General features: G+C 44.5%; 1 protein-coding gene across 4 annotated transcripts in view; it reads right to left on the bottom strand.

Moving 5' to 3' along the window:
• fat3a (FAT atypical cadherin 3a) overlaps positions 1-25,323 on the bottom strand; it is an 874,448-nt gene that overhangs the window by 77,830 nt on the left and 771,295 nt on the right. For 3 of the 4 annotated variants that reach the window (XM_068033985.1, XM_068033986.1, XM_068033987.1), the window contains 3 exons: positions 17,978-18,175; positions 15,006-15,804; positions 1,184-1,318 (listed from right to left, as the gene is read on the bottom strand). In XM_068033985.1, coding sequence (XP_067890086.1) covers positions 1,184-1,318; positions 15,006-15,804; positions 17,978-18,175 — 1,132 coding nt within the window. Of the gene's footprint in view, positions 1-1,183; positions 1,319-4,827; positions 4,870-15,005; positions 15,805-17,977; positions 18,176-25,323 lie in introns of those variants that run through there. The other variant, XM_068033988.1, reaches the window with a different exon arrangement.

Below are 25,323 nucleotides of genomic sequence, written 5' to 3'. Positions count from 1 at the left end.
AAATGTGACATCCAATTATCATTGGATTACTCATTTTTTATTATTATTGAATTTAAGGAACAGATGTTGGCACATAATTTACTCTGAGGTTTGTGACATGCATGACAATTTCAAGAAAGCAGAATTAAATGGACATGAGAAAATTTTGATGTGTGTATAAGGACAGGAACATTTTCCATGTAAAACACAATGGATTATTCTGCTAAAGAGAAGTTAACCTGTCCTATATCCTTAAGGCCATGCAGTGTTATCGCAGTAAACAGATCATCTTCAGGCACATAATGAGATCAATAGATCAACTGAAGGAGCATATCCTGAAGCAAAGCCTTCCTTATTTTTTCTGAAAATCAACATTTTTAAAACCTTTCTGGCACACCCTGAGCCTCAGACTCGATAAAGAGACTTCAGCTCAGCAATAACAAAAATAATTGCCTGGCACACACACTCAAGACCAAGTCACTTTTATTTCATACTAGGACAAGAGGTATCTTGAAAATGTTATTTATGTATTAATTAAAAATATGCATAATTATACAGTTGACTTTGCATTATTCCCTGACTGCAATTAAAAGACACTTGATTTCTCAAAAGGTTTCAATGTTTTAAAATCTGAAATGCAACACACCAAAATTAGCAACAAACTTTTGAAATTAAGATGATCTTGAACTTGATGCATAATAAAGTAACTTGCTTGCATTTATTATTTTGCTTGCTGCTGATCTCCTTTCACTGCTTCCCTCTCTTTTTGTAAACAGTGGTCCGCTTCCTGCTAAGCACCGGCTCGCTTGAAAACACCGCACCCACAAAAAATCACATTTCTCACTCTCCCAAGGGCAGAATGTGCAACTGTTACTACCACCCAATTAGATAGCCACACTATGTCAGTCAGGTTAAACGGTCAAAAAACCACATTGAGCAACAGATGAGACAGCCATCAGCAGCTCATGATCTGGGTGTTGACAATAAGCAAGCTCAAACTGTGGTAGAAGAAATTCCACTTGGAACAACTATTATTCATGACCCCCAAGGTCGGAGACCTAGTAAAATTCAGCCCGATGTTTTACTAATGCAAGTTTGAGGATTTACATTTTATGATTCACTGAACTGAAATACGTAAGATTACTGAAGATGTTTTTTCTGAGCTGAGATGCAGTAGAAAGTTCTTTTATTCAGTCTTTCTCACCTGAACACTCTCCCAGATTTCCTGGCGGACACTGACAGATATATGGTCCACGTCCTACACTACCTCGAACACAATGCATGTCACTTGGGCAAGGCTGCTCTTGGCAAACATCAGAAACAACAGGGCAGAGGTCACCTGTTACAGAAAAAGAACAGTTTGGAGAAATAGTTTTATTCAATTATTCTGTGAGGCTGTAATTTTATATTATTTTAAACTGATATCACTGTAAATATATTTCATCACTTAATAGGTCAAGATATCCATCCTTTTGTCTTCTTTTTATTTGACATATTTTAATCAAAATTATTTTTTCCCTAGATTATTCACCAATTCTATCAGGTGTTAAATGAGGACTGTCAACTTATTTATCTTAAACTGCAATGTTGCTGAAGGATTCACTGCTGACACTAATAAACTGAAGTCTTTAAGGATACCCAAACAGACACTGACATCATACAATTATAGCCATGTTTCTTTTTCTTTCTGAAATATATCTATTTAGTTGTTGAAGTCATTTAAGATAGGATAAAAGTTTTGCAAGTTATAAATTACTCAAGAATATTACACATCAAGGTTTCATTAACATAAAATATGGTAATAGGTTCGTAAATGCACAGACTAGCATGATACTGAGCCACACAAATATGGAAGGTCCCAGGTTTGAGTCTCGGTCTGTGCTTAGCTAGTTGAGCCTCACCAGGGCACTACAGCTAGAAACTGTATGTCTGGATTAGAGATGGGAAAAGAGAAGTGTCATGCAGGCCCTCACCGCCAAGAATGAGGCACACATTATTTTGCCACATGAACATTAAAAACTTAAAAATGTTGCTGGGAAGAAAAGAGGGCCTATCAGAAGGAATTGCCAGGTCCCTCGCCGGAAAGACCTTTTTTGCATACTAGCAGACAGTGTTGGAACAAAGGACCCAGTCCCTGCTTCTCCAATACACAGAAGACCTGGTCAGACCAGTTCAGTAACATGACTAACTGGCCGTTTGAATTTGAACTTGTCACAGAGTGTTTGAAACTCAGAAAGCTCTTTTCTCCTGGACTGATAACACCTTGCTCCTGTCAGCTCCCATCTCTTTCTCACAGAACTGAAGACCCATTGAAGACACATGAACCCCAAGAGAGAAAAGTCTCCTACAGTGAACAAGGTTTAAGAAGAATACCGGGCCTCAATGAAAAGCAAGAATTACCCACAAAAGGACTACAGTGAGCTCAAAGCACAGTAAAAACCCCTCTTCAGAGATTGCCTCAAACTTTTTCACTTTATTTTTCTTCTGCTCTTTTCTGTCTCCATTTGCATGTGTGTATCGCATATGCATGCTAGCGTGGGGCGTGGCGTGTATCCGTAGGTGTTCTGCGAATTAGAGTTTAAGATTTAATAAATTTCACTTTTCTTCTTTAAACCTGAGCTCATTTCTTTGCCTTATAACTGGAAAGTGGTGAACAAGGATTCACCACATGTGAGTTCAAAACACAGTGTGTTTAAAATTAAACTCTGTTACAATAAGACCAGGTGAAGACAGTAAAAGACCCCTAGACACCTTTCTCACTTGGTCATAACAGAAGTTAAAATTCCTGCTCGTGACAACTGCTCAGTGGTCCATGCTGGAAAGGCACATGCGTATCTTTTACATACACATTCAAACACACACGTACAAGGGATTATGACAGTAGTAGTTTGATTGTGCTGATCTTCCAGTGGTTAAAAAAATAACTTGCCAACACTTACTGTTGAAGTCAAGATATGAAGAAAAGCGATTTGGCAAGATACTGGAGGCTGGCCAAGTTCATGGAACCGTACTTTAGCATGAATCTTCATAAAGTTGGACAGGGGTGAGAAACATAGAGCTGAATTTTACCAAGATGACTGATGTCCTGTTGCCAGGGCTGAAAGCGGGAGACAACCGTACTTAGGTCAGCAGCAGAACAGAGAAAAGTATCTTCTCAGCGGTGGCCAATTAAGTGGCAGCCACAGGGACTGCCATCCCTATTAAGGATGGTGCTCTGCCCCCAAGATCTGCAGGTACAATCAGAGGGCCAACAGCTCAGCAGCAGCACTGTTAGCTTGGGCTGGGCTGCACCTGCAGGGTGAAGATGCATTGATGACCTTGCATCCTCAAAGACAGATAAATGGGGGTCAGGGGACGCCAGGGTTAGGCAGGTCCCTGGCGAGGTGGGTGGGAGGGGAGGTCACTGAGGGCAGGCCATTGCTGCTGAGGGGGCCTTCCATAGGCCATGGAGTGCCCAAAAAGGAAGGAATCCCTCCCTTCCAACAGCCCCCGAGCCTGCTGGAAGGCTGCCAGATTTTCCCTGGACAGTCTCCCAAGTGGTGGCAGGACCTCCACCGCTGGTAGAATGCCCATGGAGGTGGGAAGAGGCCCTTAATTGGCCACTTCAGTCGCTCAATTGGGCTCCTGGTAGGGGACATATCTGCCAGCATTACCACTATTGACAAAATGGCATGGCAGCATGCCCCCGACGCCTTCCCGTGCCATTTTGCCAGCCTTTCTGCCTCCCAGCCCATCATAAGGGGCTGGTAAAATTCTGGCCATAGTCATGACATGCATCAATCATACTTAAACAACAAAGCATTAAAAATAGAGAAACAAAAACTAAATAATGTATGGAAGACAATGTACATTATATACACAAAGGCAACATCTGTAAACCAAATCATGACAAAGCTGCCAAAAATGACAATCAAAATTTCCTTCCACTGTCTCCACCATAACCTTTAGCTGTCTGTCTAAAGCCCATCTCAATGCATGCAGATGAAGATAGGCTTCAATGTTCCCAAACCTTCCCCGACTGTACACTCATTTATCACTATTCAAAAACATTGCCACTTTAAAGGTGGTGGTATTGGGTTCATTACTGTGCCCCAGAGGTGGTAAAAATCAGGAGTGTCAAGTGATCCTTGGCTTGATCCAAGTTATAATACATAAAAGGTGCATTGAAAGATATTTGCTGAAATTTGCAGAAAGTTTAAGGAGAGTTCGGTTGAAAGGAAACTATGGATTTCTTTCTTTATTTATTTAGAGATACAGCACTGAAACAGGCCCTTCGGCCCACCGAGTCTGTGCCGACCATCAACCACTCATTTATACTAATCCTACACTAATCGCATATTCCTACCACATCCCCATCTGTCCCTATATTCCCCTACGACCTACCTATACTAGAGGTAATTTATAATGGCCAATTTACCTATCAACCTGCAAGTCTTTGGCTGTGGGAGGAAACCGGAGCACCCGGCGAAAACCCACGCGGTCACAGGAAGAACTGGGATTCAATTACTTTGAGGGGGAAGATGATGACATGGAGAAGGACAGGATAGGTCAAAGTAAAGTGCAGCACGATCTGTATAGGCAACACTTGATCCGTAGATAATTTCTGCCACAGGCAGCATTTGAGAAGGCTGTGTTTTCCTCTGTCACTCCAACCCACCGTGATAAAGTGAGATAAGTTAGCTATGTGAACATGTCCTGCAGCTCCTTTCCACCACAGACTCAACCTTGCCAGTGGCTGTAAACATGAAACAGCATTGAATTCTGATATATCCAGTTGTCAAGTGGTCTCTGGTTAAATTAGTCACTTCAGTCTCAATCAGCAGTGCATCAGTACGTTATGCAGGTGACGGATGATCTGCTCTCACATGTCTTAGACTTCATTGACGTGGACTCAACAAAACAAAGAAAAAGAACAATCAACATCTTTCAAGTGGCTGGATTCCCCGAAGTGCACTATGTAATTATTTTGATCCAGGCGGGGATAAAGTTTCATCTGAAAGCACCATCAATTTCATCAACAGAAAGGGATTTCATCCACTCAGTGTGCAGATAATGAATGATGCAAGCCATCTCTTTGACATGCCATAGGGAAGCAACTATAATGGTTTTATTCTCAGGTCATCTAGGATCTTGCACTGTGTCAGGATGGTTGATAGAAGACCAGAGTACCCACTTCAGCCATTGCTGTTGACTCCTTCTGTCACCTGAGGCAGTACTGACTGCTACATGAATAACAGTTGAGTCAACCATTAGTGTTCCCAAGTTTCATTTCTATTGTCTGAATAGGTTGTGGGTGCACAATAGTACAACCTAGCAATGATCTTGAGGATTACAGTGACTTGCTGCATTTTCCATAATTTGGCATTACAAAGGGATTGGGCATTCCATTCATAAAAGGTGAAGAGGAAGATGGTGGAAACAATCTGATTTTGACAAGGATGCTGAACAGAGGGAAGGGAATGCAGCCATTATCAGGCAGTATACCACTGCCAACCTTTTCCAGTGTAAGCATGGCTTAGTTTGAGAACCATAAGGTACAGCTGCTGCCATGATCTGCTGGTACAGATGGAAGTATGGGGTGACTGAGCTTTGATTAGTGATTTCTACAACAGGGAAACATTAAATGCAGTGTTTTTATTTGTCATTTTGCCTATACAGATCTGTACTTGCTTTTCACTGCTTTTAGCAGGTTCAGACTACCTCCACCCACTTCCTCCCCACAGTGAGGGTTACTCAGAAGCAGGTATGGAAATTCCCTATGGGCATTGCATTGTATACCACTATCAAAGATTTTTTACAGATGTCTAGCCAAGTCCTTTTGATGGACTCTCAAGGACAGCTTATTTGGAGAGGTTTGCTGTATTGCAACATAAATGATTTTAGACTGATGTGAAAAGTTTGGTGTTAATTGCAGTACCCGCTCAAAGATTTTTCTGTATGGAGGTTCAACTAACCAGGAACTTCCTCGTTCTCTTCCCAAAAAAATCAGGTTCCTCTTTTAAAAAATCATGAAGTTCAACGCAGCCTGGATAAGCTACTAAATTCTGAAGGTGATAAGCCATGAGCTTTCTCTTCACACAAATGTCTTCCATCTTATAGATAGGAATTAGTATACTGTCAATATATAGCTTTAGAAATTAAATTGAACTCAACAGCTGTACCAGAGGGAATAGCATTCCATTGCTCAAATATTTTAGTATATAACATTTTGTGCACTTGCCTTGCCATCAGCCAGAATCTTTATCTGTTATCTTAAATGTGTAATGTGCTAATTGGGCTGAATTTAATGACCAGTGGCAGACCTGGAAATGAGTGCTGTTCCCGTTTGTCAGATGGGCAGCCAACCCACCGCAATCACGTGGCGGGAGGCCATTTTGCATAATGGAGGAGCAGGGCCCGTCAATCACACAGAGGGGACGGGATATGAGACGACAAATACGGCATCAGATGACTTTGGAGCAGGTGCTGGTGCCATATTTAAAGCCCTGCCAGGCCTGCTTGTATTGCTTTCCTGCACGTTTGCTCCTAGCTGCTTAAAACTGCGACCCATTTTGAAAAGACTTTGGCCCACCCCAACCACCCCAAGGCAAACCCTGCAGGATGGCAGAGGCAAGGTGCAGGGTTGCCCCATGGTTTACTGCTGCCTCCCTCCAGATATTACTCCAGGCTGCAAGGGAAAAACAGGAGGTTCTCTTCCCTAGCATGGCAAGCAGAGGTTCTCCCACCTGACCAAGCAAGCCTGGATGGAGATCATTGAGGAGGTCAGCAGCCATGGGGTCACCCACCTGACCTGGATGCAGTGCTGAAAGAGGGTCAATGATTTCCTGCATTCAGCCAAGGTGGGTGCTCCTCACCTGTCTCCTTTTTAGTGATTGCAAGTGGCTACGCAGGAAGAGGCGGGACATGGGGACAGAAGAACTGGCAGATGGCGATGGCAGAGGGGATTAGGCATCACCGCATCCTGAATGATGCATGGCTGCATCTTGACCACAGGCCACCTTCTTTAACAGCTCACACCCCTTAACTCCCCTGACAATGGACAGCAGCATGAGCTATATGTAAAAGTCCAGGAGGGGACGAGGGACTGATACTAACAGAGCTGTCATGTTGATCTCCCTGTTAAATATGACTATCTCCCTCTTTCCACCGACAGAACAAGAGGACCAAAAACAGAAGGGAAACAGCCTGGACTGGTGGAGGCATACTGGATCATCTGCCCCTCGAGAAAGAGGCAGGGACACAGAGTGGTCATGCCAAATCCGATGGAGAAACTGGAGTCTCCACGCAAGAGAGTGAGGATTGGATTCATCGACATACAGATCACTTCTGGAGACCCACAATAAGTATGATTGGCATGACGAAATCTGCACAGACTAACCCACACATATTTGTGTTTTCTCATGCAGGTTGGTGTTGGCAGGAGACTCCAGCAGAAGGGGGCCAGACGTCCACTTCTGAGGAGGAGGAGCACTCAGAGGATGCACCATCCCATGACTCTACCGCACCTTCTACCAGTGCAAATACTTTCACCTCGGGGGTGGGGGGGGGGGGGGGGTTGGTGGTTTCGGTTCGGATGTAGAATCAGGCTGGTGAAAGCACCACACACGCACCTGAAGAGCTGGCTGAGGCTGAGACACCCGCCGCCTCTAACAGTCAGATGACTGTGGGTGGCAGGGCCCAAGCTAAGCCCCAGGATGATGAAGAGCCTCTGGTGTCAATAGCACAGGGCATGCTAGAGTTGCAAAGAGATGTACTGCAACATCAGGCAGAGATGCACAAGGCAATGTGCAGCCATGAGCGGACTATGGGGGAGTCCATCCATGCCATGAGTGCTGCCATGTCTCAGGCACATTCATGCATGGCTTCCTCCATCGAGAGGTTGGTGACCCGCATTGAGAACCAGATCCTACAAATGGGCGCTGACCTGCACACCATCACCTTGGCCATGAGCTCGATGCAGCAGTGGCAAGGTGAGGGAAAGACAAGATGCGTGAAGGCTTCTTCAGCTCCTTATCCTGCTCTGGTCAGCAGGGAGCTTTAGGTGAGCTTTGAAAAGGAGGAGGAGAGGCTGACCTTCACAGCTGGGGGCTCCCCTCAGGGTGCTCTGAGTGTGGAAAGCGACTCCTCAGCCCCTCTGCCAATGAGCCCAGCTCCAGCAGCCGCAATACCTGAAGACAGTCCTGCACCAGTGCAGGAAACCCTCAGGCAGACGAGGCTTTCCAGGTCTCAGGCAGCCAGAGGACGGCCACTGAAGTAACTACAGGCCAAGGGGCAGCCTGATCAGCAGCCTACCTACAACCCAGCTGCTAGTGATGGGTTCAGACTTTGTAGAAGCACTCACAAACGTATTAAAAAAAGACACACTTGGGGGTTCATGCGTGTTTGATATCAGATATGTGATGCTTCATATAAAGTTCTTTTGTTCAAGCCATTAACGTTCATTGTTCAAAGGTGATTCTTCTATCATGCCTTAGTTGTGAGCTGCTGACTTCATCCTTTCCCCTCAGTGGAATGCCAATGTAAGCACAGCCCTCACTCAGATACGATCTCCCATGGGCACTAGCACGGGTTTCAGCTGGACACCAGGCACGGAACATAAATGGAAAGGAGGCGACAGACGATATGCATTGAGGTCAGTCTTTATTGGTTTCCCTGTGAGTGAACATGAGGGAGGCTGAAAGCAGTTAATTATGAGATTGTCTCTTGCCTCCTTGGCACATCACTCAATCTACCTGGCCTCTGGTCCAAGGGCCTCATCATCCAGCTTGCTACTCTGCGTCCTCCTTGTTGGTGGAGGAGTGTTGCTCAGGCATCTCATCACCATGTAAGGCCACCCGCTCTGCAGTGCTAGATTGTGCAGAGTACAGTAGACCACCATGAAATGTGAGATCCTTGCAGGGGCATACTGCAGGGTTCCATTGTATCGATTGAAGGAGCAGAATCTCATCTTCAGCAGCCCAATGGCCTGCTCGATGGCGACTCAGGTGGAGCCCTGGCAGATACGGAGACTTGGATATCACAGGGGCAGGAATGGATGTTGGATGTTCCGGGGTTTAGATGTTTCAAAAGGAATAGGGAGGGAGGTAAAAGAGGTGGGGGAGTGGCATTGCTAATCAGGGATAGTATCACAGCTGCAGAAAGGGAGGTCGTCGAGGAGGGTTTGTCTACTGAGTCATTATGGGTGGAAGTCAGAAACAGGAAAGGAGCAGTCACTTTTTTGAGAGTTTTCTATAGACCCCCCAATAGCAACAGAGACACGGAGGAACAGATTAGGAGGCAGATTTTGGAAAGGTGCAGAAGTAACAGGGTTGTTGTCATGGGTGACTTCAACTTCCCTAATATTGATTGGAACCTCCTTAGTGCAAATAGTTTGGATGGAGCAGATTTTGTCAGGTGTGTCCAGGAAGGTTTCCTGACTCAATATGTAGATAGGCCGACTACAGGGGAGGCTATATTGGATTTGGCGCTTGGCAAAGAACCAGGCCAAGTGGCAGATCTCTCGGTGGGAGAGCATTTCGGTGATAGTGATCACAACTCCCTGACCTTTACTATAGTCATGGAGAGGGATAGGAGCAGACGGGATGGGAAAATATTTAATTGGGGGAAGGGGGAATTACAACGCTATTAGGCAGGAACTGGGGAGCTTAAATTGGGAACAGATGTTCTCAGGGAAATGCACGACAGAAATGTGGAGGTCGTTTAGGGAGCACTTGCTGCGACTGCTGGATAGGTTTGTCCCGATGAGGCAAGGAAGGGATGGTAGGGTGAAGGAACCTTGGATGACAAGAGATGTGGAACAGCTAGTCAAGAGGAAGAAGGAAGCTTACTTAAGGTTGAGGAAGCAAGGATCAGACAGGGCTCCAAAGGGTTACAAGGTAGCCAGGAAAGAACTGAAGAATGGACTTAGGAGAGCTAGAAGGGGACATGAAAAAGTCTTGGCGGGTAGGATTAAGGAAAATCCCAAGGCGTTCTACACTTATGTGAGGAACAAGAGGATGGCCAGAGTGAGGGTAGGGCTGATCAGGGATAGTGGAGGGAACTTTTGCCTGGAGTCGGAGGAGGTAGGGGAGGTCCTTAATGAATACTTTGCTTCAGTATTCACTAGTGAGAGGGACTTGGACGTTTGTGAGGACAGCGTGAAACAGGCTGATATGCTCGAACAGGTTGATGTTAAGAAGGAGGATGTGCTGGAAATTTTGAAAGACATGAGGATAGATAAGTCCCTGGGGCCAGACGGGATATACCCAAGGATATTACGGGAAGCGAGGGAAGAGATTTCCGCGCCTTTGGCGATGATCTTTGCGTCCTCACTGTCCACTGGAGTACTACCAAATGATTGGAAGGTGGCAAATGTTATTCCCTTGTTCACGAAAGGGAATAGGGATAACCCTGGGAATTACTGACCAGTCAGTCTTACGTCGGTTGTGGGCAAATTATTGGAGAGGATTCTGAGAGACAGGATTTATGATTATTTGGAAAAGCATAGTTTGATTAGAGACAGTCAGCATGGCTTTGTGAGGGGCAGGTCATGCCTCACAAGCCTTATTGAATTCTTTGATGATGTGACAAAACACATTGATGAAGGAAGAGCAGTGGATGTGGTGTATATGGATTTTAGCAAGGCGTTTGATAAGGTTCCCCATGGTAGGCTCATTCAGAAAGTAAGGAGGCATGGGATACAGGGAAATTTGGCTCTCTGGATACAGAATTGGCTGGCCCATAGAAGACAGAGGGTGGTAGTAGATGGAAAGTATTCAGCCTGGAGCTCGGTGACCAGTGGTGTTCCGCAGGGATCTGTTCTGGGACCTCTGCTCTTTGTGATTTTTATAAATGACTTGGATGAGGAACTGGAAGGCTGGGTTAGTAAGTTTGCCGATGACACAAAGGTTGCTGGAGTTGTGGATAGTGTGGAGGGCTGTTGTAGGTTGCAACGGGACATTGACAGGATGCAGAGCTGGGCTGAGAAGTGGCAGATGGAGTTCAACCTGGAAAAGTGTGAAGTAATTCATTTTGGAAGGTCGAATTTGAATGCAGAATACAGGCTTAAAGACAGGATTCTTGGCAGTGTGGAGGAACAGAGGGATCTTGGGGTCCACGTCCATAGATCCCTCAAAGTTGCCACCCAAGTTGATAGGGTTGTTAAGAAGGCGTATCGGGTGTTGGCTTTCATTAACACAGGGATTGAGTTTAAGAGCCGCGAGGTTATGCTGCAGCTCTATAAAGCCCTGGTTAGACTACACTTGGAATATTGTGTTCAGTTCTGGTCGCCTCATTATAGGAAGGATGTGGAAGCATTAGAGAGGGTGCAGAGGAGATTTACCAGGATGCTGCCTGGACTGGAGGGCATGTCTTATGAAGAAAGGTTGAGGGAGCTAGGGCTTTTCTCATTGGAACGAAGAAGGATGAGAGGTGACTTGATAGAGGTGTACAAGATGATGAGAGGCATAGAGTGGATAGCCAGAGACTTTTTCCCAGGGCGGAAAGGGCTATCACCAGGGGGCATAATTTGAAGGTGATTGGAGGAAGGTTTAGGGGAGATGTCAGAGGTAGGTTCTTTACACAGAGGGTGGTGGGTGCGTGGAATGCACTGCCAGCGGTGGTAGTAGAAGCAGATACATTAGGGACATTTAAGTGACTCTTGGATAGGTACATGGATGATAGTAGAATGAAGGGTATGTAGGTAGTTTGATCTTAGAGTAGGTTAAAGGGTCGGCACAACATCGTGGGCCAAAGGGCCTGTACTGTGCTGTACTGTTCTATGTTCTATATTGTACCTCTCCTCTGCTGCAGTGTAAGGGTTCAACACATGCACGAGTAGCCAAGTCTTCAATGGTTAGCCCTTGTCCCAGCGAATCCTTCCCTGAAGGCGAGTGGGAGGCCTGAAAAGCTGTGGCATCTGGGACTGTCAAAGTATGTAGGCGTCATGGCTGCTTCCTGAGAAGCGAGCACACACCTGCAGAAAATGCTTTCCGTGGTCACAGAACAGTTGAACGTTGATGGAATGAAAGGCCTTCCTGTTGATGAAGGCAGCTGTCTGGTCTGTTGGAACCTTGATGGCCACATGTGTACAATCTATCACACCTTGCACCCGGGGAAATCCAGCAGTGGCCCCGAAGCCCTCTCTGTCTGACTGTCAGGGTCAGTCCGGTAGCGCACATAGTCACCGGCCCTCTTGCACAGGCATTGGTCACCTTCTTGATACAGCGGTAGTCTGCTGCCTGTAAGACCCCACACATGTCCCCGATGGATCCTTGGAATGATCCAAATGCGTAAAAGTTCAGTGCCACGGTGATTTTCAGGGCCACTGGCATAGGGTGACCCCCGAATCCCATAGGTCACAACTTGTCCTGCAGCAGGCACATAAGTCAGTGACAGCCTCCCTGGAGAGGTGTAGTCTCCGCTGATGAAGCCGCTCGACATTTGGAGGTAGCTGATTTGAAGTCGGTACACTCTTTGGCGCAGGTCGGCTCTTCTTGGCATGGCTAGCTGCTGTTGCTCTCGTCATGGAGCTTCACGGGCAGGCGCAGCTGCCTCTTGGCCCTCCCTCCATCAGAGGTGCTGCATCACGCCACCAGGCTTTCAAAAAGACAGGGTGTATGAGATCCATGCAAAGTGGGCCTCCACAGTGCTGTTAATGCAGAACTGATCCTGTCCTGTTAACTGAGCTGTTGCTACTTCTCCCTGCAGAATCCCTGAATGGCCCTCAGTGCCCACCCTTGATGATAGCCAACCCTCCCGTCCAACAGTATTGGCAACTGCACATCTCACCCAAAAGTTTGTTCACCCGATACAGCCACTGAAACCCAAGATCCTCCTTGCAGAGCCCCTGATGCCCCTTACAGAGCTCCTGAGACCCTAACCCCCCTTGCAGAAAGCATAGCACTGCAGTCTGAAAATGAACTCCGCATCCCCCTCTCCCCCATGTGGTGCTGTGCATGGCTGCCTACCATAGAGGCAATGAAGTCTCACCTTGGTGCCGCCAGCTTTGAACGGTCGTGAACTTGCAGGCATGTGAGTGCTGCCCGCCGTCCCCTTAATCCCAAATCCACCATTAAATTTCAATGAATTAGATGCAAATTCATTGAAATTAACTGCTCAGCGATTTAAAATACATTCCAGCCATGTCAGGGCAGTGATGTCACCTTGGTGCTTTCCCGCCATTGAATAAATCTGGAGCTGGCATCACGATGCTGGATTTCCGGGCGGATGTTTCCAACGCAATTCTCCATCCCCCCCACGCCACTATTCCCACTTCAAACAGCCGCACAAAACTTTGCCCATTGTCTCTCAATTACTGATTCAATATCATTGTTTCAAATCTAATTTGTTTTGCTTGGCAACAAAACTGTCTGCTACGGGCGGCGCAGTTGTTAGCACTGCAGCCTCACAGCTCCAGTGACCTGGGTTCAGTTCTGGGTACTGCCTGTGCGGAGTTTGCAAGTTCTCCCTGTGTCTGCGTGGGTTTCCGCCGGGTGCTCCGGTTTCCTCCCAACTCCAAAAGACTTTCAGGTTGATAAGTAAATTGGCCATTGTAAATTGCCCCTAGTGTAGCTAAGTGGTAGGAGAATGGTGGGGATGTGGTCGAGAATATGGGATTAATGTAGGATTAGTATAAATGGGTGGTTGTTGGTCGGCACAGACTCGGTGGGCCGAAGGGCCTGTTTCAGTGCTGTATCTCTAAATAAAAATTTAAAAAAATAAAAAATAAAATGAATAAAGAAAATACTTTGAACAGGTTACAGTTTTCCTTGATCTGGTACTAATCTTCAGTTATCGTCCCACACACCTGCAAGCTGATGTTTCAGAAGCATAAACAGGGAACTCTAAACAGATTGTACTTCATTGTTGACTACTAAAATGTTACACTGGAAATTGAACATTTAGCGGCCTGGAGTTTCTGCTTGATTGCATTAGTTTTGAATGGTGCAATTTGGCCAAATCGGTGTATCTGGCACAAAGAATTGCGGTATTTAAAGCGCAATTTACATTCAGCGCAACACACGTTTCCGTGATCTTTTGCACTAGTTTAAAAAATTTTTTGCTGGAAGCTGGCCCCATCCACATAACTGGTCATGCCTGCAGGGTAAATTAATCACCATTGGGAGTTTCTGCTAATTATGCTTATTTGCAGTCCTTCAGGGAGGCTTTAAAAATTAAGCTGGCTCTTTTGGGTGCAAGGACAATAATATATTTGTTTTAAAAGCTTTTACATGTTATTTTTGTTTTAATTTAACAATAAACTGATTAATTTATTAATAAGTTTTTTAAAAAGTGAATTTCAGTAATTTAAAATCAGATTCTTCAGAGGTGGTGCACTGATACTGTGATTAAAAATGCTTATCTTTTTGTAATGAAACTATGTTCAGCTGTTTTAATCAAACTTCACTAAGTCAATACATTTAAATACATGAAGGAAATGTTTTTAAAGCAATGTAAAAAATATATGTTTCACACCCCAGTCAATTGTGCTGGTGCATGGCAGATTTTACACTTGATGTTGTGCAAATGAGTTTGAGTGGAAACTTGGTGCGGTGGGGCAGGGGGGAAGCTTTACAAAATGGAGCAATTAGCGTGGAATTGGCTATTGCACCCAAAGTTGAAGTTTTACCCCATTGCCTTTAAAATAAAGTCTCAGTTGCACAATTATAGTAGCAGTCATAAGTGTAAAAACGTATTTTCCAACTTATGCATCTCCTTCTTTCCCAACTGAGTTGGTTCACAAAATGGGCTCATCAAGTGAGAAAGCATGGATATAATTATTTTAATGTATTTTTGATAGCATTAAACTATATTTCTCAATTAAGAAAATGTTATATCAATATATATAAATGCTCTAGTTATGAGACAAATGCCCATTTGCAAATTTTAAACTGTACAGTATGCCGATATCAAAAAGTTTATAGCAAAAATAGAAATTACCACATAAATTTAGATATTTATCATTAGATCTTTTTTTTAAAAACATACTGATTTGACAATTTTTAAATGCTGACTTGTAAAATTGCCTTGCTTATGGTATTACTCACCAGTACAAGTGCATGTTGCACTTCTGTAATAATGGGGGGACACAAAGCTAATCCTTGCAGTGCTGTATGTTTTCATGGATTGTGTTTCTGCAGCAATCATCTGTTCACAATACTGTTCTTGGCATTTGTCATGAGAACAACTCTTGTCCATGATTGCGGAAACATGGAGGCCATTTTCTAGGTCCTTCTTTGCGTTGCTAAGTTTCTGAATCAAATGAGCAGATTTGTAGAACCCATTTCTATACATTTGCACTGCCAATAAAACTTCAAGTTGAGGTGTGCCTGATACTGGCTGGACACTAATGATATGAAGGGTATCTTGATTTTGGGCCACAATAATGTTCCGAAGGCTCCGCCTAAATCCATGGAGATGAAGTCCAATAAAATCTTCAGGAGAGATGTTTTCAAATTGAACAGTTATTGCATTGTTTAGCATATCCTGAGTCACCTGCTCAACATGAACGACAACGTCAACAGGCACAGTGAAGCGCCCATCACTGACAGACACATTCAAAACATACTTGCCACTATCCAGTCCTCCAAGTGCAATTATCTTGCCATCTTGCCTATTTATAGTGAACAGGCTTCTTTGGTCTGACCTAAAACTATAGGTAAGGATGTCATACATATCTTGATCAGTAGCATGGATCTTCCCAATTACACCTCCTGGGAACTCATCCTCCGTCATGGAAATAAAAATCTCAAGTGGAATAGCAGTTGGTTTATGAATGCTTTCTTCAATTACACGAACAAGAATATAGGTGAAAGAAGTCAGTGGTGGCTTACCAGTGTCCTGAGCCTGTCATATTGTGGGCAAAAACAACAAACATATTAAACTAGTCTGAAACAGGAGAACAGGAGAAAATACAAGAATAGAAACATGTTTTACAAGAAGCAGCATTCTTTCCAAAATTCTCATTTAAGTTTAAGTATTGGCACTAAAAGTTTGTTCATGCAGCGCCACTTCAAAACGGTGCTACAGAGACTATGTAGAACCCCGGGGGCAGACAGTGTTAATTGTATATTAATTGTGTTTAATTTATTACAGGTAGTGGGCATTAACTGAGGATTCATTTGTGCTCTTATAAATAGGAACAGATTGAAACTGTGGTTGTTGGGTTAGGAGATGCATGTTTCTAATGTGTATCTCTGTAAATAAAAGCATATAAAAGTATGTAAAGATTGGCCACAGTTCTATCCTTCAGCACCTGGCTTTCTGGAATAGAACAGAAAATACTGCACCACTGTCTGACCCCAGGGAATGTATGTAGTCTGCGTAGTACTGCTTTGAATATTCATTTTAAAATTAGTTTTTTTTCTTTCAACTATAGTTCACTTCTATAAATCGAAAATAATCACCCAGATACTTTTGAATAGTTCAGTTGAATTGGATGCAGGATCATTAGTAAATAGATTACAATAACATAGTAATAGCCCCTTGAACCTGTTCTGCCATTCAAGTAGTTAATGGTTGATCTGTATCTTAACTCCATCTACAGCAATGATGAACTTTTTATTATACAAGTGTGAACTCAATTTTGTTTTGCTGATTATTGTTGAGTCTTAAGAATAGGAAATAAAATATTTACAATATGCATATCAATATATAAAATACACTGTACTTATAAAGACACTTATAAAGGTGCTTAACTACTGCTAATAGAAATGAAGACAGTCAGAAGGTGACCTAAATCTCCATCAAAATTATTTATCTCTGGGCTGCAGCAGCAGTAACTGAGCTTGGAGTATAGCCCTCAGACAGGCAAAGATAAAATAAATATTTCCCATGCGTTGACCGTAACTCACTCTCGCTTCATAACTCAGGAATTATCCAATCAGATTCAGTTCTGGAGCCTAACTGGGCAAGTTAAATTAATTGGTTATCTTTGTTGACTGAAGGAAATACACCACCAGCATAAACAGAATTTGGAATTAGAACAAGTTTTTTTGTACCTGAGTAAAATCACTATTATAAGTCAATGAATGCTATAATTCCAAAAGCAACATTTTCAAAAATATTTTCAATTGTAATCATAAATATGCACAAGGTCAACTATAATCACAGTAAATGTAAGGTCCTTTTGACGGCACCAACACTACAAGACAGATTGATTATCAGTCTCAGGACAGGAAAAGATATTGCAATTTGAATTGGCATCTTCTAACAGGTAACCCAATGGAGTTTTGTTCAAAGGAAAAGGTTGAGAATATGCTGTGTACTATGAAGCAAAATTAAGGAAAGGAAATGCCTATTCAAGATGTTGTGTTTGAGTTATGGAAATCAATACATTTCTAGCACAACTTCTCTCCCTTTACATCAAAGACACTAGGGATCCATATAAGATCCATTTTTTCAAAAACAAACCCAGCAATGGATTTAAAGGCCTGCTCGGGTATGAAATCGAAAGCCGACCTGGGCCCAACCTGACCACATCCAACCCGAACCCAACCCAGGCCCAAGTCCTTTGATTTTTCCCCGCGCCCAACCTGACCCAACCACCATAATAAAGTTAATTATATCAAACAGGTTATTGTGCTCTACCTTGTCCAAATGTTGTGATCCTTCATTCCGGCAGTGGGCTATTCCTGCAGAATCCTGCAGATGGAGTTGGGAATCTGAGCTTGATCTCATCACCAACGGCACGACCCCCACCACCCCCCCACCCCCCAACTTTCACACATGAGCACTTTGTGGCTGAGTTCATTGAATAGTGATCAGGGGCACGTTTCCCGTCTTGATGTTCCGACTGAATGTTCAAATTTTGAAGATTACTTCCCTCCCTGAGCAAGGCAGCACTGTGTCCACGTCCAGCCCAACCTGACCCGAGCCCGAATGCCGGACCTGGAAGAGAGACCCGACTCGAACCCAACACATGCTGTTGGGACTGGTTGGGTTTGGGACGGGTAGCCTTGCTTTAAATGGATTGGTCTTACTGTTGGAGTAAAAACACAAGATTGCTACAATCTCTTACCTGCACATGCAGAAGGTATTCTGTTGCATCCTTCTGTTTAAAAACAGTTGCCGATCTCAGAACTCCTTGTTGATCTAAAACAAACTCCTTCCCATCATTCCCAGCAAGAATAGTGAATGTGAATGGAGGCCCATTGTGGGAAGAGTCCTGGTCAGTCACTGAAAGCTGCAGGATATTGGTGCCCACAGATTTATTTTCCTATAAAGGTGAATATATTTCAATCCAGTAATCATGACATCAGCATAGGATACACTGACCCAGCTTTCATTTTTATGGCTTAAAATAGATCACCATGACTCTTGAAAAGACCAGAACTTCACACTAACCTGAACTAGTTGCATTTTGCTAAATTTTGAGAGGCAAGGGATAATGTACATAGATGGAAGAAAGTATTGATTCTAGTACTTTAACAATTGTCACGTTCATCTGTCTAGCAAGGACAGAGACATAATTCTTGGTAGTCTGCACATTATGAATCACCAAAATGGTGAGGTAGAAACTTGGAATATAATTGTACATTTTAGAACATATGGTCCTTCAATTGAGTTTTAGGCAGACTGGCAAGAAGGGAACATGACTGATCTATGAGAAGGGGAAAATATGTGTTCTTTTACGCAACTCTAGCAGGCACTCTTTCAGATTTCTACCTTACTTATTTACCCTAGTAAACAAAATATGTTTTAACTGATATTAGGTGCCACCCAATGTCTGAAGATGACTTATGATCTAAGGAATCTGTTTGTAACATACACCAGAATACCGTAGACCATTGTTCAGAAACCAAGGGGCGGCATATACAGACTATGAGAGAGGAACAATGGAACCTTGAAAAAAAGAGTTTGGAACAGAAAATGTACATTTTATGGGGCACTGATCCTGGTCTAGTTTTCTTTTAAAATCACCAGAAAATAGAAGTATTATAAATTGGGAGTGATTGTGTCTGATACTCCAATCTGGGATCTCATTGCCAGGAGCCTTTCCTCTCAACATTTACCATGTGGACAGCAATCAAGTTTTATAAATAAACTCATGACAGATTCCAGTAGATTAATTTACACATATACAAATGTGCATTGAATGACTTTTAAATGCAGCTGTGGCCCAATGGCTATGGCGGGTGTGGGGGGATGGTCTTTCCTTGCTGGATGGAGCACCTCCCTCCCTCAGTCTGCCACTGGGAGACTGCCTCCATTCTTTAGCCTTGTATTGGGCTCAGTGGGGGACCCGCATGCCAACTGGAAAATTCCAATCAACGTGTGGAGTGTGGCCTTAATAAACCCTTAATTGGCCTAATAGGCTACCCACTCCTTGTGTCCAGGTAGCTGTCACCCCCTCCTGATCCTCCCAAAACAAAAATGGCCTGGAGGCAGGCCCAGATGGGAGGCCAGCATGCCGACCAGTGTCTGGCCCTGCCTCTGCAGTTGTTTGAAAATTCACCCCCAGCTGAGCTTTTGAGGATTCTGCAGGGAAGCATTATTCTCTTAGCCTCATTAAATGAAACCCATCACTCCAGCAAAAACTGATTCAACCTACTGAACTACGCAATTGTCCTGCTAAAAACAAAATGAGGCAGTACAACTCTTATCATGCATAACAGTTTGAAAGTTAAATTGATGTCTTTGTTATACCTGGAGGCTGGAATATGTAGCAGTCAAAGTTTACTTGGAATGAGAAGTAGCACTAAGTGTTGTGCTGACTATTCACCAAGTATTTTACCCCCACAGGATCTATTCAGAAAAAACTTTCCACTTTGGAAGTAAAACACTTCTTCATTGTAAATCACCCCACATGGAGCAATCTGTCCATTATTGCTGCAGAGAAAGAGTTATTGGACATATTTGATCATCTAGGCTATAGTATCTTGAAAACACCTATCACAGCAGCAGCAGCTGGAATTCCCATGGTTAGCTGATCTCATTGTAACATGTGCTGGGACTGAGCTCCTTTTCTTCACTGCAATCACCTATTATTTTAGGTTGGGACTACAAAAGAGCTGATTAAGCTGCTTTAAGATTGCAACTCGCTGTGAACATTACCCAGCTGTTAATCTGCAAAACCCAATGACCTCGATGGAGCCGGGGAACTGGCATGCTGGCCAGCTGGGCTATTTTTAGATCCTGCTGCCGAAGTTCACAGTCTCGGCAAGGGCTCAAAATTCTGCCCTGTACGCAAACACCAAGTGTCACTACGTGCTGAGGTTCTATTTGTCCCCGGTGTTGCGAAGGATGGGTTTGGCCACATTGCCCTGGAATACTCCATCCAGTTGGACTGTGCCATATCACCTATCCTCATGGAAAGGTTTCCATAGAAAAACACCTTTGACCACAAATTCATCAAGGAGTGGTCTGCATGGAATGTCCTCAAGGTCCTGTGGGAAAAGATGATAGTGGATCCTGTCACATGGTTCCACGAGCAGACTGCCAAAGTCATTTGGCGGAATGCCTCATCACCAAAACTTTCAAACAAGCATCAAGACGTAGCTTGGGTGGTGGTGAGAAGGGCCCTCCCTGTCAGATCCTTTCTGCATGCCTAGAGTCTCACCACCTCCGCAGGCTGCCCTCGAGGTGGCTGTTGTGAGGAAGAGACTGTCGCACACCTCCTTCTGGAATGTGCCTTTGCAAAGCAGGCGTGGAAAGAGATGGAGTGGTTTTTGTCGCGGTTCAACCCGAGCAGCTCTGTAACACAGGAGTCTGTGGTCTACGGGCTGTTCCCAGAGTCATACGCTGAGTTAAACTGTTGTTGGAGGACCATCAACTCAGGTCAACTTTGGTCTGCCCGAAACTTGCTGGTCTTCCAGCGCAAAGAGTTGTTCACGACCGAGTGTCGCAGACTGGCACATTCAAAGGTCCAGGACTATGTGCTGAGGATGCAGTAAAGCTTGGGGCAGCTGCCGCAAAGGCTCAATGGGGAAAGGTCATTGTGTAAGGTCCTCCCGCCATAGTGTACTGAGGGGCTGGAACCTGTGTAAAACCCCTCGGGCTGTATGCACCAAAATATGATTTTGCTGTGTAATGAAAATGTACATTGCATGTAAAATGGAATGGCAAGGATTGTGAGGCAACTCACATTCTGTATCGAAGGAAACTGATTTCTTTATACTTTCTGGAATGTCAAATTGGAACTGTTTTGTAATGTACTTCTTACAGATTTTTATGAACAAAGTATATTTTTTGAAAAAAAAAATCCTGCCCAGTGTGTCTGATGTTTGTGCTTCAGTAAGGACATCCTCGCTGAAATTTGCCATCTGCTGGAGCCACAACTGAAACCTTAGAGCAGGGCGAGGACAGCATTGGCAATGACTGTGATGGTGGCTGTGGCTGTGAACTTTTATGTGTCAGGCTTCCTCCAGGTTGGAGCAGATGATATTTGCAACAAGTTCCAGTTTGCCATCCACTGCTACATAAGGGTTTCACTGAAGCTCTGTATTCCAAGAGAGCTGAGTACAGTACATTTACTCTTGTCAAAGAGAAGCAGGCAAAGTGAGCACTCAGCTTCATGAAAATTACAGGCTTCCCCATGGGCAAGGTGCCATTGACTGTACACAAATCGCTTTTCAGGTGCCGCATCCTAACTCTGAGATACACCAGATCTCAAAGGTCTCCCAATCACTCAATGTGCAGCTAGTGTGTGACCATGCTCAGTGTATCATCCAGGCCTTCATTCTGTGTCAGTCCACTGTGCATTTGAGCCACCACACCAATCCAGAGAGTGGCTACTAGGTGACGTAGGCTATCCTTTGATGACATGGGTCACAACTCTGTGTGCAACCCACGTACACATGGGCAGCATGCGTACAACAAAAGGCTTGCTAGTGCAAGAAATATGATACAGCAGATCACTAAGGTGCTTGGATCACTCTGGAGAAATCCTGCAGTACTTGGCAGAGTGCATGTCAGGATTCGTGGTGGGCTGCTGGATGCTGCATAATCTAACCATCATGAGGCCCTTGCCACCAGCTATACGGCAACAAGTTGTGGAGCAGGAGGAGGAGAAAGAGGAAGAGAAAGGGAGCAGTCAACCAACACAGACCCCTTCTGGTCACATTGCACGTGAATGATTCATCCAACTGTGATACTAGTAAACACAACCCCAATTCACCAATCACCAATAGCCCCACACCTTAGCTTCCCTCTGCTGCTGACCATCACTGTGTCTGCTTAGCCACTATGCTAAAATAAAAGCATCACAAAATAAGCATTCCAAATCAAATTTATAAATCAAACCATGTCATATTGCATGCAAATGTCAACTAATCACCCTTGTGTATTCCCTTCATGCCTGTCTTCCATGTGCCTTTGCCTGTTTAGTGCTCCTATGCAGTGCTAGCCCAGTGGCTGCAGGATGGATGATGGAAGGTTGCTGACTTTCTGCAGGGGGAGACTGCAGATGGTCTTTGAGGGTGCCCTTGAGCAGCTCTGGTCAAGAAGAATTGTACCATCTCAGCACAGCGGCAGCAGTTTGGGTGGCTGACCGACTGGCAACAGCAAGGGCACTTTTGGAGTGGCAGAGGTGGGAGGATGAATACTGTCATCTTGAGAGACGAAAGCAGGCTTGTGCTCCACGGAGCCACTGCCACTCCCATGGACCAGGACCCGCTCATTCCGAGTAATCTGTTGCAGGACAGATTGTTAAAGTGAGGTGACACTCTGCAAGCTTCTTTGACCACTGGTACTCTTAGCTATGATGGAAGCAGTCTGAGCTTGAACAACTTCAGTCTGAGCTTCCACTGCAGCACTCAAACTTTGGGTCGCCTCTGCTTGTGCTGCAATGGAAGCTGAGACATTGTCCATCAGACACTGCATCATGGTTGTGTCCACAAGAACGCTAATGGATTTGGCTATCACTTCCACCCTGAAAAGGGTGGGCTCCACACTCTGTGCAAAGCCCTATGCCAAATTGGTGTTGGATTCCTCCCTGCCTGCAGGCTTTCTGGCAGGATCTACCAATGCACCAAGCATTTAATTCTGCATACCAATGAGTCTTCTTCAGTAGCCCATCCCCATGGAAGTGCTCACCTGAGTTCTCGGCAGCAGAACTCATGTGAAACCTTTCCCTCCATCGAGATGGCAGCTACCCTACCATTGTCCTCTGTCCTGGCTGCAGGCCACTTGTGCCTGATGTCTCACCATATGCAGATCCCATCTCTAAGCCATCCTCTAAATTACATGCAGTGTCTGAGCTCGTGACTGAGAGTGTAAGTGTGTGATCATGTTTCTTCTTCATCACTGTCTTCCTGCTTTTCCACCTCCTGCTCTTCCACCACTGCCTTACCAGGTTGCAGTTCTTGGGTATCTGAAAGAAGAAAAGCACAAGGGTAAGGTTATGGTGAGTTTGGAGTGGGAGAGGGGAAGGGGTGGTGAGGAGGAAACAAGAGGTCCATACTTATACCATCTGCAGCTTTGAATCAGAAGAGATTGTGGAATGAAGGGGTGGTTGGATCTGAGAAGGAGGATTAGGTACAAGGATACTATCATCTTTGATGCTTTCAGCTTCACCACTGGCGATGGTCTCAGCGATATCTTCTCCAGTGGTGGTGACCACCATCTCCTCCATCAAAATAAGGACATGCAGCTGTACCTGCCCCCTGCCAGTTATATCCTGCTGCCTCCTGTTACGCACCAACTTGCCCTGCAAGAGAGAGGGAAGTGTGTTAGTGAACGTGGTGCAACCTGTTTGGCTGGACAGTCTACAATTCGGGGTCAGAATCTCAGAATAAGGGGTCAGCTATTTAAGATTGAGGTAGGAACCTTTGGAATTCTCTACCCCAGAAGGTTTAGGTGCTCAGTTTTTGAATATATTCAAGTCAGAGATTGATAGATTTTTGGATTCTGAGGAAATCAAAGGATATGTTTGGGAAGGTGTAGCTGAGGTAGAAGATCAGCCATGATCTTAACGAATGGCGAAGCAGATGCAAAAGGCTGAATGGCCTACTCCTGCTCCTACTCCTTATGTTCTTATGTTTGGATGATGCAGTTGTCATGGTTAAATAGCTGGCAGTGTGTGCAAGCTGTGAGATACGAATGTGAGGTTTGCAGCAGTGCTAAGTGTGCAAAGGTAAGGCGAAGCTATTAGGTATGAGTCATGATTGACAGAGATTGTTGCAAGGTAAATGATGGGGTGTGATGCATTGAGCAGTGTTTGAGGCTAGCGGTGCAGATGGTGAGATATGGCACTTGAAGATACATTCACTGACCTTAATCACTCATGCGAGGTCATTGAACTTTTTGCAGCACGGCATCCAGGTCCTTGGGGCCTGACTCCTGGCATTGACCTCCATGACTATCTGGTCCCAACGATTTTGTAAAGTTTATCTGGAGGGGCTCTTGGGCCCCTGTGGATAGATCACATGTCTTCTCTCCTCCACCTAATCCACCAAAGCGACCAGAGCAGTGTTCGAGAATCTTGGAGCATGCTCTCTCACTTGTTGCACCATAATTCACTCTTGTTCCTGTTCTCTTCCATAGGCAGTTCCAGCCAGAATGTACCTTCCCTCTAGGAGGTGCAGGCTGATTTTAAGCAGCACAGGCTAGCTTTAAGTGGTGCAAACATTGCTTAAATTTGGAATCCTCTGCTGAGGCGTGCAGTCACTTCAACAGTGGGATTGAAAAATATGGGATTTTATTCCAGAGGGTAGAATATTATTATTAATTATTATTATATTATTCAAGATCATTAAAGGAATATTAAAATTGAGTCCCAAGAATATGTTTGAGATGCCACAAAGTCTAGGAGTGCAGCTCCAACAACACTCAAGAAGTTCGACACCATCCAGGTCAAAGCAGCCTGCTTGATTGGTACCCGATCCATCACCTTCAACATTCACTCCCTCCACCACCGATGCACAGTGGCAGCAGTGCGTACCATCTACAAGATGCACTGCAGCAACTCATCAAGGCTCTTTCGACAGCACCTTCCAAACCTGCAACTTCTACCACATAAGTGCAGCAGATCCATGGGAACCTCAGCACCTGTACGTTCCCCTCAAAGCCACACAACATCCTGACTTGAAAGTATATTGCCATTCCTTCACTGTCGCTAGGTCAAAATCCTGGAACTTCCTTCCTAACAGCACTGTGGGTGTATCTGCACCATATGGACTGCAGTGGTTCAAGAATGCGGCTCAACGCCACCTTCTGTTGGGCAATTAGGGAAGGGCAATAAATGATGGCCTAGTCAGAGATGCCCTCATCCCATGAAAGAATAAAAAAAAACTAAATTAGTTTGCTTTACACTACAGGACATAACAGAATACAAAAAACAGATTTATATCTACTGGCGATAGATTTATAAAAGTAATAGTGCAACACTCAGGAATAATGAAGAAATCTGATCAGATCTTGGTAAGT

This window comes from Heterodontus francisci, chromosome 6 (assembly GCF_036365525.1).
Source record: "Heterodontus francisci isolate sHetFra1 chromosome 6, sHetFra1.hap1, whole genome shotgun sequence".
In the NCBI taxonomy this organism is placed as follows: Eukaryota; Metazoa; Chordata; class Chondrichthyes; order Heterodontiformes; family Heterodontidae; genus Heterodontus; species Heterodontus francisci.
The sequence above is the reverse complement of the archived record's forward strand: the minus strand, read 5'-3'. Positions and strand labels throughout refer to the sequence as shown.